Source organism: Macaca nemestrina, chromosome X (genome assembly GCF_043159975.1).
Source record: "Macaca nemestrina isolate mMacNem1 chromosome X, mMacNem.hap1, whole genome shotgun sequence".
NCBI classification, from domain to species: domain Eukaryota; kingdom Metazoa; phylum Chordata; class Mammalia; order Primates; family Cercopithecidae; genus Macaca; species Macaca nemestrina.
In genome coordinates this window covers 111,951,594-111,971,497 of record NC_092145.1, presented here as the reverse complement: position 1 = coordinate 111,971,497, position 19,904 = coordinate 111,951,594, and the positions used below count along the sequence as shown (strand labels likewise).

General features: G+C 44.0%; 1 protein-coding gene across 1 annotated transcript; it reads left to right on the top strand.

Moving 5' to 3' along the window:
• The first annotated feature begins 366 nt into the window (after positions 1-366).
• LOC105493889 (protein SSX3) lies at positions 367-18,860 on the top strand. Its single transcript, XM_011761840.3, has 8 exons — positions 367-459; positions 3,433-3,521; positions 3,960-4,074; positions 4,629-4,724; positions 6,577-6,626; positions 8,590-8,725; positions 17,384-17,488; positions 18,284-18,860. The coding sequence occupies exons 2-7, from the start codon at positions 3,453-3,455 to the stop codon at positions 17,482-17,484; spliced, it is 567 nt and encodes a 188-aa protein (XP_011760142.1). The 5' UTR covers positions 367-459; positions 3,433-3,452; the 3' UTR covers positions 17,485-17,488; positions 18,284-18,860.
• The last annotated feature ends 1,044 nt before the right edge of the window (positions 18,861-19,904 follow it).

Genomic DNA, 19,904 nt, shown 5'->3' with positions numbered 1-19,904 from the left:
GCATGGAGGTTTGCAGGTCCTGAGCCCTACCCTGCCGGGAGGCGGCTAAAGCCCAGTGACAATTTGAGTCGGCTCAGGTGGGCAGGCAGTGCTGGGGGACCCGGTGGACCCTCTGCAGCTGCTGGCCCGGGTCCTAAGCCCTTCACTGCCCAGGGGCGGCCACTCAGAGTGCAGAGCCCACCCAGCCTGCACCCACCCGGAACTCACACTGGCCCGTGAGCACCGCACGCAGCCCCCGTTCCCTGCCACGCCTCTCCCTCCACACCTCCCAACAGGCAGAGGGAGCCAGCTCCGGCCTCGGCCAGCCCAGAGAGGGGCTCCTACAGTGCATCCAAGTGCTGAAGGGTTCCTCAAGCACAGCCAGAGCGGACACCGAGGCTGAGGAGGTACCGACAGCGAGCGAGGGCTGCTAGCACGTTGTCAACTCTCACAGAGATCGAGACCATCCTGACTAACACGGTGAAATCCCATCTCTACTAAAACAAATACAAAAAATTTAGCCAGGTGTGGTGGCTGGCACCTGTAATCCCAGTTACTCGGGAGGCTGAGGCAGGAGAATGGCGTGAACCCGGGAGGCGGAGCTTGCAGTGAGCCGAGATGCGCCACTGCACTCCTGCCTGGGCGACAGAGCGAGACTCTGTCTCAAAAAAAAAAGAGAAAATTAGTGGGGTCAGGGTGGTGTGAGCCTGTAGTCCCGAGGCTGAGGCAGGAGGATTACTTGAGCCCAGGAGGTCAAGGCCAGCCTGGCCAACATTGCGGAACTCCATTTCTACTAGCAAAAACAACAACAACAACAACAAAAATAGCATGGGCCGGGTGGCTCAGGCCTGTAGTTCCAAGACTGAGGTGGGAGGATTGCTTGAGCCCAGGAGGTCGATACCAGCCTGACCAACATAGCGAAAGCCTGTCTCTCCTAAATAAAATAAAATAAAATAAAATAAAATAAAATAAAAATAAAAGCATTAAAAAATTAAAAATTATCAGGGCAAAATGGCACACCTGTACTCCTGAGGCCACGGTGAGGTTGAGCCACACTTGAGCCCAGGAGGTTGAGGCCAGCCTGAACAACATAGTGAAACCTGGTTTCTACTAAAAAAAAAAAAAAAAAAAAAAAAAAATAGCGTGGGCAGAGTGGTGCAAGCCTGTAGTCCCGAGGCTGAGGCAGGAGGATCCCTTCAGCCCAGGAGTTTGACACCATCCTGGTCAACATAGCGAAACACGTTTCTTTAAAAAAAAAAAAAAAGCACAGGCAGGGTGGTGCATGCCTGTACTCCCAAGGCCGAGATGGAGGATCACTTGAGCCAGGAGGTCGAGACCAGCCTGGCCAACATAGCGAAAACGTCTCTACTGAAAAATCAAAAAATAAAAAATATTAGTGGGGGTGGGATGGTTCACACCTGTAGTCCCGAGAACGAGGCAGGAAGATTGGCCAAGGCAGATGTAACCAACACCACAATCACGTCCCATAAGTAAATACATTTTCCTCTCTCCAGGGCTACAGCTAAAGGATGGTAATTGTGCGCACCACATTTAGATTCCCTTTCAAAAATGTAATCAGAGGTTGGAGGGCCTTGGACTGTTTTGTTGTTGTTGTTGTTGTTGTTGTTGCAACAGATATAGAAGCCACTTAAGAATGAACGCCATGACTAAGTAAAGCAAAGCTCTGCAAATGTGCTAGTTTGGAAAACATTGTGTCTTTCAAGTAGAAAAATCACAGATGACTATTTTTTTCTTCCCACAGTTCAGACTAGAATACAGATGTTTAACCCAAGATCCAGGGATGGTCCTCAGAGAGATCAAAATCTCCTGACGGTGCCTGACGACCACCCACTTTACCGTACAAAGTGTGGCTGGAGAAGGAAACAATATTCAGCAATATCACTGCCCACGGATGATGCACCAATCAGGGCAGTTAGTGAACTCCACCTGGCCAATCAGAAGTCAGAACAATAGGGAGAACAAGCGAGGCCGATGTGGCTTATATCAGTCCAGGCTCCAGGGACAGAACCTTCTCAAAGTGGGGGTGGAGACTCTGATTTTCCCGCCTAAAGCGTTCCCTGGGATTGCTCTGACTTTCTCTCCCTTTCCATTCTTCCACACTCAGAGTAAGCATGCGCTGATTTTCTCTTTCCACTCTTCCTACTCCTCCCCTCCTCTGTGGTGCATTTGTTATCTAGTTTTAATAAGGAGTGCATATGAGGCAGGCCACCATCTCAAATCCTTCCTGTCAGTTTCTAACTTTTTCAGGTTTGGGATTTTTCCTAGGAACTCTATAGTAACTTAAGAAATTTGGGCTGGGCACAGTGGCTCACGCTTGTAATCCCTGCACTTCTGGAGGCCACAGCTGGTGGATCACTTGAACCCACCAGGCGGAGGTTGCAGTGAGCCATCATCATGTCACTGCACACCAGCCTGGGCAACAGAGTGAGACCCTGTATAAAAAAAAAAAATGAAAAAACTCACTAAAATATTTCCTCCTGGGCTCAAGCGATCCTCTCACCTAGGCCTTGGGACTACAGGTGCACACCACCCAGCTTATGCTCTTTTTTTTTTTTTTTTTTTTTTTTTTTGGTTTTTTAGTACAGATGGTTTCGTTATGTTGGCGAGGCTGGTCTGAACCTCCTGGGCTCAAGCGATCCACCCACCTTGACCTCCCAAAGTGCTGGGATGGTACAGGCCTGTGCCACTACCCCCAGCTAATTTTTTGTATTTTTTGTAGACACGGGGGTTTCGCTGTGTGTCCCAGCCTGGTCTCGACCTCCTAGGCTCAAGTGATCTGCTTGACTCGGCCTCCAAAACTGCTGGGATTGCAGGAGTGAGCCACCGCGCCTGGCTGATTGCTGCATCTTGAAATGCCCCACATTCTCTCTAAGTGACGGCGGGCTCTTGTCTCAGAAATTCAGGCTCTCTTCCTTCTGATAATTTACAGATCACCCAGTAATAGCCTCTAAACACGTTCATTGTAGTGATGCTCATTTCTCTTCAACAGAACAGAACCCCCCATCCCTCTGCCTGATCAGATCCATCACCAGAGAGACCATGTTATCTCTGGAACTCACTTCCCTTCCTTTATTTATTGAGTGGGGGTGTCAGAATGTCCCCACTGAATTACATAGTCACATTCCTGCCTCCCCAACAAGGGTCTGTGTATCTTTCAGGGTAAGACTAGCCCCAGGGAAACTACTAACAACATTAGCCAATCCCCTCCCAAAGACTCAAGGCTGCTTTACCCATAGGAAACCTGTCATCCTCAGTCGATATTTCTCCCACAGACCCCTGGCTCCCTGTTTTCATCTGACTTCTCCCCAAGTCCTCACTCAGGGACAGATAAGCCCCGGATGGAGAAATGCAGCACCTGATTCCAGGTGACTGACTGGCAGGGTTTCACCAAAGGTCCTGCAGCTGGAAAGACTCAGACTGTTTCTCTTACAGGTCAGACTGGTCCCGGTACCATGAATGGAGACGACGCCTTTGCAAGGAGACCTAGGGTTGGGGCTCAAATACCAGAGAAGATACAAAAGGTGAGGTGACCTGGAGGGGGCACAGTAGTGGCCCAGGGGACAGTGTGGGGTGACTAGGTTTCTGAGGAGGGGAGGACAGAGGTACTGGAGACAAGGAGCAGGGTCTCGGGGGAGATCTGGACCCTTGGGAGCCTCCCACTCTCACTCTGTCATCACCTAGCATCCCTGGAGACAAGTCTGTGACCGTGCACTACATTTGGTGACTCTCACTCCATTCAGGAAGGTGGGAAGAGAGCCAGCCAGCAGCGTTAAAGCCCTACTGTGTGGCAGGGGAGAAGCTAGGGTAGGTCCCCGATGTTGTCTCAGTTAGCCATGGCATCAACCAGGACGGATTATCATCCCCACTTCCCAGATCCAGCACACAGGAAGCGGCTCCAGCTGAATGGCAGACATGCCTAGCTGAGTCACCACCAGAATTTCTTTTTTTTTTTTTTCTAGGCCTTCGATGATATTGCCAAATACTTCTCTAAGAAAGAGTGGGAAAGGATGAAAGTCTCAGAGAAAATCGTCTATGTGTATAAGAAGAGAAAGTATGAGGCCATGAGTAAACTAGGTAATAGAAAGTTCTAGGTACAGACAAGTTTGGGGACACATGAGCATCCCTTCTCCTACCTAGGGTACTTCTTAGACTGCAGAAAGTACCCCACATTTTCTTCTACGCAGGGAAAAATCGCAAGGCAGCTTCTGGGTGTTCTGTTCTTCTGGGTGTTCCTGACAGAGCTGAGGGCAGGGATTGGCAACAGTGGAGCTCATACCTGGATCCTGCACGTTTCTCACGCATAGGCGTCTGTTCTGATGAGTCCAAGTGTCTCTGTGGCATCCCAGGCCCCCCCATACCCTCCTTTACACACACACACCCTACTTTCTCTCGGCTTGTCTCTCTCTCTCCCTCTTTTTTTTTTTTTTTTTTTTTTTTTTGAGTCTGAGTCTCACTCTGTCACCCAGCCTAGAGTGCAGTAGTGCAATCATAGCTCATTGCAGCCTCAAACGCCTGGCCTCAACCAATCCTCCAGCCTGAGCCTCCCTAAGTGCTGGTACTACAGACATGAGCCACTATGCCAGTCCTAAGCTTGTCTCTTAAGGAATAAACATTTTGCTTCTTTCTAGGTTTCAAGGTCACCCTCCCACCTTTCATGCGTAATAAACGGGCCACAGACTTCCAGGGGAATGATTCTGATAATGACCCTAACCATGGGAATCAGGGTGAGTAGATGGAAAGGGGCTGGAAAGGGTCTCCTGAAGCCCAACTGCTTTTCAGTTCAGCTACCTGGGAAAGATCCTCAGGCATTTGTTCCCTCATACACATCAGGGCTGAGTAAAAAAAAAAAAATTGCATGCAGAAAGTTAACTACAGAGGCCATTCATATAAAATTTTAAAACATGCAAAACAAGAATATATTTTTTTATGGATAAGTAAATGGTAAATGTATACAAACATGAATGTGAATAAAAAGTCATCAAATTAAGGTGACTGGCTGTAAGTGGAGGAGGGAGGGCAGGGTTTGGTGAGTGCTGCACAGACAACTTCAGCCATGACTTGTTGATAGTGTGTTTTGTTTGTTTTTGTTTTTGAGATGGAGTTTCGCTCTTGTCACCCAGGCTGGAGTGCAATAAGGCAATCTCAGCTCACTGCAACTTTCATCTCCTGGGTTCAAGTGACTCTCCTGCCTCAGCCTCCTGAGTAGCTTGGGTTACAGGCACCCGCCCCCACACCCAGCTAATTTTTGTATTTTTGGTAGAGACGGGGTTTCACCATGTTGGCCAGGCTGGTCTCAAACTTCCTGACCTCAGGTGATTCACCTGCCTCAGCCTCCCAAAGTGGTGGGATTATCAGTGTGAGCTACCATGCCCAGCCTGTTTGTAGTATTTCTAATATTCTGAATAAATAAATAAGACATAGCATAGCTGTGGGGTAATGTTGAGACCTGACTGGACTCAGTATTATTCCCCATAATTTTCTGTGTGTTTGAAATATTTCTTTTTTAAAGGACATGTTGCTCTTCCTAAGCACTGTTATTGAATCAAAAGACAGTTAAGAAAATGTTACAAGTAAAAAAAAAAAAAAAAGAAAGAAAGAAAGAAACTATTAAAACTGTGAATCTGCCAAAAACTTCCAGAGTTTGTTTCATTAACAGTATGTAGGTATTGGATAAGTTTCTTAGGAGTGAGAGTGATGAACACACTATGTAATAAATATCGCTGTTTTTCTGTATTTTATCAAAACCAAATAGTCTTCTCATTCCCAAACAACCCCGATTCTCCCTGATGAGCTCAGAAGTGAGTTTGAAAGAGTGATCCCTCATCCAACACACAGAAAGCTTTCCCACTTGTCAGTGAGCAGAGATAACATAGGGTGAAAAAAGACAAGTTCTTGCCTAGAGATCTTTGTGCATTTCAGGAATATAAAGGGGACATATGTGTTTACTTGCTCTTCTGCTCTAAAAAAACAATTATAAGACAAGGTTAGAAAGTCCAAACTGTCTCCAATAGACCTATTACTCCCCAACAAACAGGCCAGATTCTACCATCTCCCACAATCACTATAAGAGATCTGAAAATTCAGTGCTTGAGTATCTGCCAAGTTTTTGACATTAAAGGAGTGTCTTTATACTGAAAATATTTCAGAGACACTGGAATAAATCATCCATGGGTTCATCACACATTTAACAGCTTAATTGACATACCATAAGATTCACCCATTTCAAGTGTACGGTGATTTTTAGTTGTTGCGCATCTTGAGTAGATACGGTTCAGATTCCTAACCATTCAATTTAATTATATGGGAAAAGGTAAAAGATATGTAATGAAATAAGATGAGACTGTGACGGGGTTTAAGCCCCATTTGATAAACCATGAGATGGAAAATTCTGAATTGATGCCACAGATAAATGCACCAACCATTACTGAACATAATTCAGAAGCAAATCTCAAATAACTCCTCAACAGTGAGTGGATGGAAAACCCTCTGCTGCAGAATGCCCTCATGCGACAGAAGTCTCTCTAGAGTTTGGAAATCTTTACCAACAAAGAAAAATTCTGATGTATTCTCTTTCAGTTGAACATCCTCAGATGACTTCCGGCAGGCTCCAGGGAATCTTCCCGAAGGTGAGTATCTCTCAAATCTAAAGGACCAGAGAACCTTTGTCCCTCCACGGATGCGAACACTGGTAAGAGTGGGAGAATATCAAAAATGTCTTCACTGCCTCCTTCTCCCCATGTCTATCACAACAACTGATGTAGCATCGATGGCTTGATGATACTAAGAGTTGTGATTCTTAATACTTCTTTTGTTTTCATAGTGATGCCAGATACTATTTTAAGCAGTTCACATGGATTCATTTATTTAATCCTTAAGAAGACCTCTATGACGTTTCTATTATTATCTCCAAATAATAACGAGTCACACACTTCAGTTTTCATCCATATAAAAGCCATGTGACTTGGCGCAAATCTTCTAAGTCCTCTCAGCTCCAGATTGCTGGTCCATGAAATGGAAGTAAAGAATGATAGTTCATGTTATAGATCCTAGTTATCAGCAACATAATAATAAAATGAGGCTATCGGAGTACAGAGATGTTAAAGAATGTTTCTGAGGCACAGTGGCAGTGGTACTCTAATCCAGAGCTCCAAGCCATTTAAAGCTCATTCACGTTTGCATTTGTTTATGAAGTTCAGATGTTGCTCACTAGGACTTTACCCCATAAAGCCTGCTGGTGCTTCCATTGAGACACCCACTCTCGCAACAGGAAGGACCAGCTGATCTCTGCTCTGTTACTGGGGCCACTCGAATGGCTTAGGAATCCCTTTGACTATTGGCCCCTCCCTACTGTGAGCTCCTTGAGGTCTTTGTCTGCCCCTGGGGCATCTGCAAAGCCTCGGTCCCAGCCCAGGGGATCCTTGTAGGCCCCTGAATGAATGACCCTACAAGTGCTGGTTCAACGTCTGGTTTAGAGGGTAAAGGGATCTGGGAGTTGGGTTGCCAGTGTGGAGACTGAATTCAAAGAAGCATCATGAAAGGTATTAATTATTATTATTACTACATTTAAACAGTGTTTACAAGCTCAGAGAGGGCTTTCCCTTAGCCTGTTTTACATGTATTGTTCACTATTTCATAAGTGAGGAAGCTGAATAAAAAGTAGCTTAAGGGCTGGGTGCGGTGGCTCACTACTGTAATCCCAACACTTTGGGAGGACAAGGCGGGTGGATCACGAGGTGAAGAGATCAAGACCATCCTGCCCAACATGGTGAAATCTCATCTCTACTAAAAATACAAAACTTAGCGGGACGTGGTAGCGACTGCTTGTAGTCCCAGCTATTCTGGAGGCTGAGGCAGGATAATCGCCAGAACGTGGGAGTCGGATGTTGCAGTGAGCCAAGATCGTGCCACTGCACTCCAGCCTGGTGACAGAGCGAGACTCGGTGTCAAAAAGAAAAAAAAAAAAGTAGCTTAAGATTGTTGGTCAGTGACACATCCCAATGCAACCAGAATTGGTATGGGTACCACCTCACTTAATTTCACATTCAATGTTGGTGCCTCTGTGAGGTGGTATGCCATATCTGGTACTGCTTTCTTTGCTGCCTAGATTAATTTCAGCAAACCATTTCTTTCCCTCTCCCTTTCCTATATTCATCTCCCCACACCATCTTTACCAGTAGTGTTTTGTCCCTCTCTATGTTTTCACATTTACTCTCCCAGTAGCTGTCTACAAGCTTATATGGGATCTCTTGTATTTTATAGAAGCTCTTCCTTTTGTAGACCTTTTGAATTCTTAGAATGCTATTCTCCAAATCTTCTGTATACCAAACTCTCAATTACATGGTGATTTTTGCTGTTTGCAAGAATGTCAGTCTTAAAAGAATGTGAAGATAAGCATTCTATCCCTGGAAAGCCCATTCATTTAGGCCATTCCTTCCCCTTCTCAGGTTTCTCCTAATTTAGGCCTGTGTAACTCTCCCAGCGTTTTTGAGAACATTAATTAAGGTAATGCATGTGAAGATGCTTTGTAAGCTCTAAAGCACTATAGAAATGTCACTGATACTGTTTATCTGTGACCTTCACATTATAAAGATCATGCCCGAGAAGCCAGCAGAGGAAGGAAATGATTCAAAGGGAGTCCCAGAAGCATCTGGCCCTCAAAATGATGTGAAGCAGCTGTGCCCCCCGGGAAAACCAAGTACCTCTGAGAAGATTAACAAGAGATCTGGTAAGAGGAAACAATTCGGGAACAACCCCTCTGGCTTCCCTGGCTATGTTCAGGTGTGGGGACTGGGTGTGTGGACTGGGTGTGTGGCATGGACCACAGACAAGCCTGGGTCCAGGCTGGGCTGAGGAGCTCACCCAGCTCCAGATGAGATGTTAGACTTGACTTCCAGAAACACAGAGTGGAGTTGGCATCTGTATAAAAAAACCACATGACAAAGGAGAGGTTCCTAGATGGCCAAGTAAGAACAGCCCTAGTCTAAAGCTCCCAGTGTGAGCAATGCATTTCTGCATTTCCAGCTGAGGTACCAGGTTCATCTCACTGGGACTGGTTGGACCATGGGTGCAGTCAACGAAGTGTGAGCCGAAGCAGGGTGGGGCATTACCTCACCTAGGAAGCTCAAGGGGTTGGGGAATTCCCTTTCCTAGCCAAGGGAGGCTGTGACAGACGGTAGCTGGAAAATCTGGACACTCCCACCCTAATACTGTGCTTTTCCAACAGTCTTAGCAAACAGCACACCAAGAGATTATATCCTGCGCCTGGCTCAGAGGATCCCACATCCAAGGAGCCTCACTCACTGCTAGCACAGCAGTCTGAGATTGAACTGCAAGGTGGCAGCGAGGCTGGGGGAGGGGCGTCTGCCATTGCTGAGGCTTGAGTAGGTAAACAAAGCGGCCAGGAATCTCAAACTGGGTAGAGCCCACCCCAGCTCAAGGAGGCCTGCCTGCCTCTATAGACTCCACCTCTGGGGGTAGGACATAGCTGAACAAAAGGCAGCAGAAACTTCTGCAGACTTAAAAGTCCCTGTCTGACAGCTTTGAAGAGAGTAGTGGTTCTCCTAGCACAGAGTTTGAGATGGGAGAATGGTAAGACTGCCTCCTCAAATGGGACCCTGATCCCCAAGTAGCCCAAATGGGAGACACCTCCCAGTAAGGGCTGACTGACACCTCATACAGCCGGGTGCCCCTCTGAGACGAAGCTTCCAGAGGAAGGATCGGGCAGCAACATTTGCTGTTCTGCAATATTTGCTGTTCTGCAGCCTCCACTGGTGATACCCAGGCAAACAGGGTCTGGAGTGGACCTCCAGCAAACTCCAACAGACCTACAACTGAGGGTCCTGACTGTTAGAAGGAAAAATAAACAGAAAGGACAACCACACCAAAACCCCATCTGTATGTCACCATCAGCAAAGACCAAAGGTAGATAAAACCACAAAGATGGGGAGAAACCAGAGCAGAAAAGCTGAAAATTCTAAAAATCAGAGTGCCTCTTCTCCTCCAAAGGAACACAGTTTCTCGCCAGCAACGGAATAAAGCTGGATGGAGAATGACTTTGACAAGTTGAGAGAAGAAGGCTTCAGATGATCTGTAATAACAGACTTCTCCAAGCTAAAGGAGGATGTTTGAACCCATTGCCAAGAAACTAAAAATCTTGAAAAAAGGTTAGACGAATGGCTAACTAGAATAAACAGCATAGAGAAGACCTTAAATGACCTGATAGAGCTGAAAACCATGGCACGAGAACTACGTGATGCATGCACAAGCTTCAGTGGCCAATTCGATCAAGTGGAAGAAAGGGTATCAGTGATTGAAGATCAAATGAATGAAATGAAGCAAGAAGAGAAGTTTAGAGAAAAAAAAGAGTAAAAAGAAACAAACAAAGCCTCCAAGAAATATGGGACTATGTGAAAAGACCAAATCTACGTCTGATTGGTCTACCTGAAAGTGATGGGGAGAATGGAACCAAGGTGGAAAACACTCTGCAGGATATTATCCAGGAGAACTTCCCCAACCTAGCAAGGCAGGCCAACATTCAAATTCAGGAAATACAGAGAATGCCACTAAGATACTCCTTGAGAAGAGCAACTCCAAGACACATAATTGTCAGATTCACCAAAGTTGAAATGAAGGAAAAAATGTTAAGGGCAACCAGAGAGAAAGGTCGGGTTACCCACAAAGGGAAGCCCATCAGACTAACAGCAGATCTCTCGGCAGAAACTCTACAAGCCAGAAGAGACTGAGGGCCAATATTCAACATTCTTAAAGAAAAGAATTTTCAACCCAGAATTTCATATCCAGCCAAACTAAGCTTCATAAGTGAAGGAGAAATAAAATCCTTTACAGACAAACAAATTCTGAGAGATTTTTTCACCACCAGTCCTGCCTTACAAGAGCTCCTGAAGGAAGCACTAAACATGGAAAGCCACTGCAAAAACATCCCAAATTGCAAAGACCATCAATGCTAGAAAGAAACTACATCAACCAAAGAGCAAAATAACCTGCTAACATCATAATGACAGGATCAAATTCACACATAACAATATTAACCTTAAAGGTAAATGGGCTAAATGCTCCAATTAAAAGACACAGACTGGCAGATTGGATTAAGAGTCAAGACCCATCAGTGTGATGTATTCAGGAGACCTATCTCATGTGCAGAGACACACATAGGCTCAAAATAAAGGGATGGAGGAAGATCTACTAAGCAAATGGAAAACAAAAAAAAAAAAGCAGGGGTTGCAATCCTAGTCTTTGATAAAACAGACTTTAAACTAACAAAGATCAAAAGAGACAAAGAAGGCCATTACGTAATGGTACAAGGGTCAATTCAACAAGAAGAGCTAACTATCCTAAATATATATGGACCCAATATAGGAGCACCCAGATTCATAAAGCAAGTCCTTAGAGACCTACAAAGAGACTTAGAATCCCACACAATAATAATGGGAGACTTTAACACCCCACTGTCAACATTAGACAGATCAACGAGACAGAAAGTTAACAAGGATATCCAGGAATTGAACTCAACTCTGCACCAAGGGGACCTAATAGACATCTACAGAACTCTCCACCACAAATCAGCAGAATATACATTCTTCTCAGCACCACATCAAACTTATTCCAAAATTGACCACATAGTTGGAAGTAAAGCACTCCTCAGCAAATGTAAAAGAACAGAAATTATAACAAACTGTCTCTCAGACCACGCCGCAATCAAACTAGAACTCAGGATTAAGAAATGCACTCAAAATCACTCAACTACATGGAAACTGAACAACCTGCTCCTGAATGACTACTGGGTACATAACGAAATGAAGGCAGAAATAAAGATGTTCTTTGAAACCAATGAGAATAAAGACACAATATACCAGAATCTCTGAGACACATTTAAACCAGTATGTAGAGGGAAATTTATAGCACTAAATGCCCACAAGAGAAAGCAGGAAAGATCTAAAATCGACACCCTAACATCACAATTAAAAGAACTAGAGAAGCAAGAGCAAACACATTCAAAAGCTACCAGAAGGCAAGAAATAACGAAGATCAGAGCAGAACTGAAGGAGATGGAGACACAAAAAACCCTTCAAAAAATCAATGAATCCAGGAGCTGGTTTTTTGAAAAGATCAACAAAATTGATAGACTGCTAGCAGGACTAATAAAGAAGAAAAGAGAGAATAATCAAATAGACGCAATAAAAAATGATAAAGGGGATATCACCACCAATCCCACAGAAATACAAACTACCATCAGAGAATACTATAAACACCTCTATGCAAATAAATTAGAAAATCTAGAAGAAATGGATAAATTCCTGGACCATACACCCTCCCAAGACTAAACCGAATACTATAAACACCTCTATGCAAATAAATTAGAAAATCTAGAAGAAATGGATAAATTCCTGGACACATACACCCTCCCAAGACTAAACCAGGAAGAAGTTGAATCCCTGAATAGACCAATAACAGGCTCTGAAATTGAGGCAATAATTAATAGCCTAGCAACCAAAAAAAGTCCAGGACCAGACGGATTCACAGCCGAATTCTACCAGAGGTACAAAGAGGAACTGGTACCATTCCTTCTGAAACTATTCCAAACAATAGAAAAAGAGGGAATCCTCCCTAATTGATTTTATCAGGCCAGCATCGTCCTGATACCAAAACCTGGCAGAGACACAACAAAAAAAGAGAATTTTAGAGCAATAGCCCTGTTGAACATCGATGCAAAAATCCTCAATAAAATACTGGCAAACTGAATCCAGCAGCACATCAAAAAGCTTATCCACTACAATCTAGTTGGCTTCATCCCTGGGATGCAAGGCTAGTTCAACATACACAAATCAATAAATGTAATCCATCATATAAACAGAGCCAAAGACAAAAACCACGTGATTATCTCAATAGATGCAGAAAAGGCTTTCAAAAAAATTCAGCCTTTCATGCTAAAAACTCTCAATAAACTAGGTATTGATGAGATGTATCTCAAAATAATAAGAGCTATTTATGACAAACCCACAGCCAATATCATACTGAATGGGCAAAAACTGGAAGCATTCCCTTTGAAAACTGGCACAAGACACAGATGCCCTCTCTAACCACTCCTATTCAACATAGTGTCAGAAGTTCTGGCCAGGGCAATCAGGCAAGAGAAAGAAATAAAGGGCATTCAATTAGGAAAAGAGGAAGTTAAATTGTCCCTGTTTGCAGATGACATGATTGTATATTTAGAAAATCCCATCGTCTCAGCCCAAAATCTCCTTAAGCTGGTAAGCAACTTTAGCAAAGTCTCAGGATACAAAATCAATGTGCAAATATCACAACCATTCCTATACACCAATAACAGAAAAACAGAGAGCCAAATCATGAATGAACTCTCATTCACAATTGCTACTAAGATAATAAAATACCTAGGAATCCAACTAACAAGGGATGTGAAGGACCTCTTCAAGGAGAACTACAAAATACTGTTCAACGAAATAAAAGAGGACACAAACAAATGGAAGAATATTCCATGCCCATGGATAGGAAGAATCAGTATCATGAAAATAGCCATACTGCCCAAGGTAATTTGTAGATTCAATGCCATCCCCATCAAGCTACCAATGACTTTCTTCACAGAATTGGAAAAAAATACTTTAAAGTTCACATGGAACCAAAAAAGAGCCCACATTGCCAAGACAATCCCAAGCAAAAAGAACAAAGCTGGAGGCATCACGCTACCTGACTTCAAACTATACTACAAGACTACAGTAAACAAAACAGTATGGTACTCATACCAAAACAGAGATATAGACCAATGGGACAGAACAGAGCCCTCAGAAATAATACCACACATCTACAACCATCTGATCTTTGACAAACCTGGCAAAAACAAGAAAAGAGGAAAGGATTCCCTATTTAATAAATGGTTCTGGGAAAACTGGCTAGTCATATGTAGAAAGCTGAAACTGGATCCCTTCCTTATACCTTATACAAAAATTAATTCAAGATAGATTAAATACTTAAATGTTAGACCTAAAACCATAAAAATCCTAGAAGAAAACCTAGGCAATACCATTCAGGACATAGGCATGGGGAAGGATTTCATGACTAAAACAACAAAAGCAGTGGCAACAAAAGCCAAAATAGATAAATGGGATCTAATTAAACTAAAGAGCTTCTGCACAGCAAAAGAAACTGCCATCAGAGTGAACAGGCAATCTACAGAATGGGAGAAAAATTTTGCAATCTACCCATCTGACAAAGGGCTCATATCCAGAATCTACAAAGAATGTAAACAAATTTACAAGAGAAAATCAACCCCATCAAAAAGTGGGCAAAGGATATGAACAGACACTTCTCAAAAGAAGACATTTATGCAGCCAACAGACACATGAAAAAATGCTCATCATCACTGGCCATCAGAGAAATGCAAATCAAAACCACAATGAGATACCATCTCACACCAGTTAGAATGGCAATCATTAAAAAGTCAGGAAACAACAGGTGCTGGAGAGGATGTGGAGAAATAGGAACACTTTTACACTGTTGGTGGGACTGTAAACTAGTTCAACCATTGTGGAAGACAGTATGGAGATTCCTCAAGGATCTAGAACTAGAAATGCCATTTGACCCAGCCATCCCATCACTGAGTATATACCCAAAGGATTATAAATCATGCTACTATAAAGACCATGCACACGTATGTTTATTGCAGCACTATTCACAATAGCAAAGACTTGGAACCAACCCAAATGTCCATCAATGACAGACTGGATTAAGAAAATGTGGCACATATACACCATGGAATACTATGCAGCCATAAAAAGGATAAGTTCATGTCCCTTGTAGGGACATGGATGAAGCTGGAAACCATCATTCTGAGCAAACTATCACAAGGACAGAAAACCAAACACCACATGTTCTCACTCATAGGTGGGAATTGGACAATGAGAACATTTGGGCACAGGGTGGGGAACATCGCACACTGGTGCCTGTCATGGGATGGGGGGCTGGGGGAAGGATAGCATTAGGAGATACACCTAATGTAAAAGACGAGTTAATGGATGCAGCACACCAACATGGCACGTGTATATATATGTAACAAACTTGCACGTTGTGCACATGTACCCTAGAATTTAAAGTGTAATTAAAAAAAAAAAAAAAACGAGACTTGGAGCAACTCTTCCAAATTTCTCAGCTCCAGCTCCAGATTCCTAGTCCATAAGATGGAAATACAGAATCATAGTTCATAAATTGTTAGGAGGCATTAAATCTAATCTAGAAGGCCTGATGACATAAAAGGTGCTCAAGCAATTCTATCTGTGATAACCTGGGATCATATCTTACTCAGCTCAATGCCTGATACCCAATATAGGTGTACTTCAGAGATATTGTCGGTTCGGTTCCAGACCACTGCAATAAAGTGAGTCACACACATTGCTTTTTTGGTTTCGCAGTGCATAAAAACATTACATTTACACTATACTGCAGTCTACTAATTGTGCAATAGCATTATGTCTAAAAATGTACATACCTTAATTTTAAAATAATTCATTGATTAAAAAATGCTAACAATCTTCTGAGCCTTCAGTGAGTCACACTCTTTTTGCTGGTAGAGGGTCTTGCCTCGGTGTTGATGGCTGCTGGCTGATCAAAGTGGTGGTTGCTGAAGGGTGGAGTGGCTGTGGCAGTTTCTTAAAATAACACAATGAAATTTGCCACATCAGTTAGCTCTCCCTTTCTTGAAGGATTTCTCTGTAGTATGTGATGCTATTGGATAGCATTTTGCCCACAGTAGAACTTTCACAGTTGGAGTCAATCCACTCTAGCTATGAAAGTCCTAGATGGCATCTCCTTCCAATAGAAGGCTAGTTTATCTACATTGAAAATCTGTTGTTTAGTGGAGCCACCTCCATCAGTGATCTTAGCTAGATCTTCTGGATAAGTTGCTGCAGCTTCTCCATCAGGGTTTGCTGCTTCACCTTGCACTTTTATGTTATGGAGACGGCTTCTTTCCTTAAACCTCATGAACCATCCTCTGCTAGCTTTACACGTTTCTCCTGCAGCTTCTTCACCTCTCTCAGCTTTCATGGACTTGAAGAGAGTTCTGGTCTTGCTCTGAATTAGACTTTGGTTTAAGGGAATGTTGTAACTGGTTTCATGTTCTATCCTGACCACTCAAACTTCCTCTATTTCAACAGTAAGGCTGTTTTGCTTTCTTATTCTTCTGTTCACTGGAGTATTAGTATTAGTATTTCCTTCAAGAACTTTTCCTTTGCAGTATATACTATTATTTCCTTCAAGAACGTTTCCTTTGCATTATATACTATAATTTCCTTCAAGAACTTTTCCTTTGCATTCACAGCTTGGCTGTTTGGTACAAGAGGCAGAGCTTTCAGCCTGTCTTGGCTTTCAGCATGCCTTCCTCACTAAGCTTAGCCATTTCTAGCTTCTGATTTAAAGTGAGAGACATGCGACTCTTCCTTTCATTGGAACATTTGGCAGCCATTGTAGGGTCGTTAATAATCCTCATTTCAGTGTTGCTGTGTCTCAGAAAATAGGGAGGCCCAAGAAAAGGAGGAGAGATGGGGAACAGCTCATCGGTGGAGCAGTCAGAACACACGCAACATTGGCCGATTAAGTTTGTCATTGTCTATGGGTGCAGTTCCTGGTACCCCCAAAACAATTACACACAAGAGGGTGATTATAGTCAATAATAACTTAATTGTACATTTAAAAAATCTTTAAAAGAGTGTAAACGGATTGTTTGCAACACAAGGATAAATGTTTGAGGGCATGGAGACCCTATTTTCCATGATGTGATTATTACACATGGCATGCCTGTATCAAAGCATCTCACGTACCCCATAAGTATATACACCTACTGTGTACCCACAAAAATAAAAAACAAAATTATTTTAAAAGACTAAAAAACAACAAAAACAATTGCAGTAATAACATTAATGCTCACTGATGACAGATCACCATAACAGACATAATAATAATGAAAAAGTATAAAATTGGTGAGAATTTCAAAAAAAAATTGCAGTATCTGCGAAGCACTATGAAAATGAGGTGCCATAAAACAAGGTATGCCTGTGTGCCCTTAACAAATACGTGCTGAATGAAAGGAGGTATCCATGAACGTTCCTGTGAGTAAAGAGGTTGGGAATTTAAACCTGACAACGAACGGAGCCAGAAGTTAAAACTTTAATGGGCATTTGGCCTGTATTGGTGTGGGTCTAAGGTCTCAGCCTCTCTAGCCAGAGAATGTGAAAAACTGGATAAAGAAGGCCCATGGGCACTTGGGAGCGGGGAGGCATCTCCTGTTTTTGAGAAAACAGAGCCTAACACTCTTCAACCTACCCAACCCTCATCTTCCAACTCTTCTCCATCATAGGACCCAAAAGGGGGAAACATGCCTGGACCCACAGACTGCGTGAGAGAAAGCAGCTGGTGATTTACGAAGAGATCAGCGACCCTGAGGAAGACGACGAGTAACTCCGTAAGTGAACCCTCGGCCCACCCCCCCACATCTTTGTAGATGTGCTATTCTGTTATGGTACCGGTATCCCATCTTATCACTTGTTCCCGAAATCATTCCCTTCTCATAATTTTCTAGGGTACAGCATTGAGGCTGAATGAATAAATTTCCCATGCTCTTTCGTATTTCTTTTTTTTTTTTTTTTTTTTTTTTTTTTTTTTTTTTTTTTTGAGACAGAGTCTCACTTTGTCGCTCAGGCATGATCTCCGCTCACTGCAAGCTCCACCTCCCGGGTTCACGCTATTCTGCCTCAGCCTCCCCAATAGCTAGGACTACAGCGCCTGCCACCATGTCCGGCTAAATTTTTTTGTATTTTTAGTAGAGACATGGTTTCCCCATATTAGCCAGGATGGTCTCTGTCTCCTGACCTCGTGATCTGCCCACCACGGCTTCCCAAAGTGCTGGGATTACAGGCATAATCCACCGCATCCGGCCGATTTCGCATTCTCTCTTTACTCCCTGGCCTGTACATCCAGGGATGCTCCCTACCCAGGATGCTGTGGATTCCCAAACCCCAGGTCAGCCCTGATACGCGGGCCACACCTTCCTCTAGCCTAGGAATTGATAACCCAGGCGAGGAAGTCACTGTGGCATGTGCAGATGGTTCACTTCAAGGAACCGTGGAAGGCCTGTGTGGGTCCTGAGGTAGGGCAGAATCGGAGTGTGCAGGGTCTGCAGGTCAGGAGGAGTTGAGATTGAGTTATCGGGCAGTGGGAACTCACTGCCACTTACTTTCCTTCTCTCTTCTTGCCTCAGCCTCAGGGATATGACACATGCCCACAATGAGAAGCAGAACGTGGTGACCTTTCACGAACATGGGCATGGCTGTGGACCCCTCGTCATCAGGTGTATAGCAAGTCAAAGCAATGTTCACAACAGTGAAAAGTTGAGCATCATTTTTCTTAGTGTGCCAAGAGTTCGATGTTAGCGTTTCCGTTGTATTTTCTTGCAGTATGCCATTCTGTTAGATACTAGTGTTTTCATTGATGAGTAAGACATACTTAATGCATATTTCGGTTCGGGTATCCATGCACCTACCTCAGAAAACAAGTATTGTCAGGTATTCTCTCCATAGAACAGAACTACCCTCCTTTCTCCCCAGATGTGACTACTGAGGTCAGGTCTGAGTGTTTAATTTCCGATTTTTTCCTCTGCATTTACACACACACTACACTCGCGCACACACACACACTAAGTACCAGTAGAAGCATCTCCCATCTGCTTTTCTCCAGTGCCATGCGCCCTGGTCAAGCCCCGCTCACTGTTTCCTGTTCAGCATGCATTCCCCTTATCCGATTCCCATGTATCAGTCACTGACAGTTAATAAACATTTGCAAACGTTCCCCAGTTGTTTGCTCCTCTCACTGTTGTACACACAGCTCTGTGCACGTGTGTGAATATTTCTTTAGGAGAGATTCTTAGAAGTGGAATTGCTGCATCAAAGGAGTCATTTATTCAACAAAACCCTAATGAGTGCGTCCTCGTGCTGAGCGCTGTTCTAGGTGCTGGAGAGACATCAGGGAACAAGGCAGGCAGATGTTGCTGACCACCATTCTAGAGGAGGATGTTTCCAGTCGCTGGGTGTTTGCTTTTTTCTTCTAGAGACGGGGTCTTGCTCTATCCAGGCTGGAGTGCAGTGGCATGATCATAGCTCAGTGCAGCCTTGAACTGCTGGGCTCAAGCGATCCTCCCTCCTCAGCCTCCAAAGTAGCTGTGACTACAGGCACCCACCACCACACCCCACTAACTTTTTTAGGTTTTGTCAAGAGTCTCGCTATGTTACCCAGGCTGGTCTCGAACTCCTAGGCTCAAGAGATCCTCCCGCCTTGGCCTCCTAAAGAGCTGGGATTACAGGCATGAACCACTGTGCCTGGCCTCCAGTTTTTATTTTGATAGAGACTATACACTTCATTCCTGGAGCAGGATTCTGCAGCAGGTGGTTGGGCATCTTGGCCTTTGCTCTCTGCATGATTTTGGGGTTCAAGGGCTGGGACGGTCTATTTAGAAGTATGTGGGAGGAGACATAGATGAAATCATCATCTGGGGAACGTGGAGGAATGAGGAAGATGGGTGCACGGTAGACCCTGTGATGGACAGGGAATAGAAGAGTCCACTTAGTCTCCATGCAGGGGAGCAACGGTGGGAAAGTCCCCTGGACAGAAGCATGAGACTGCCCATCAAGGGTCTCACCAACCAAGGGCCTGGGTGCTGGGGTGGGGACGATGATTTGGGAATGCGTCAGTTCTTTCTCACAGGTACCACTGCACAGTGCAGAGGGGAAACAGTTGTGGGGAAGGGAAGGGCAGAGGGGAGTCTATTTTTAAATCATTGTGTGCAAATGGAGACCATTAAGACTCACACCTATAATCCCAGCACT

Excerpts from the sequence above, each read along its gene's own strand:
- LOC105493889 (XM_011761840.3), top strand. The coding sequence starts at position 3,453 with ATGAATGGAGACGACGCCTTTGCAAGGAGACCTAGGGTTGGGGCTCAA. Across the intron at positions 4,725-6,576 it reads CCCTAACCATGGGAATCAGG|TTGAACATCCTCAGATGACT; the intron begins GTGAGTAGATGG and ends ATTCTCTTTCAG. Across the intron at positions 8,726-17,383 it reads GAAGATTAACAAGAGATCTG|GACCCAAAAGGGGGAAACAT; the intron begins GTAAGAGGAAAC and ends TCTCCATCATAG.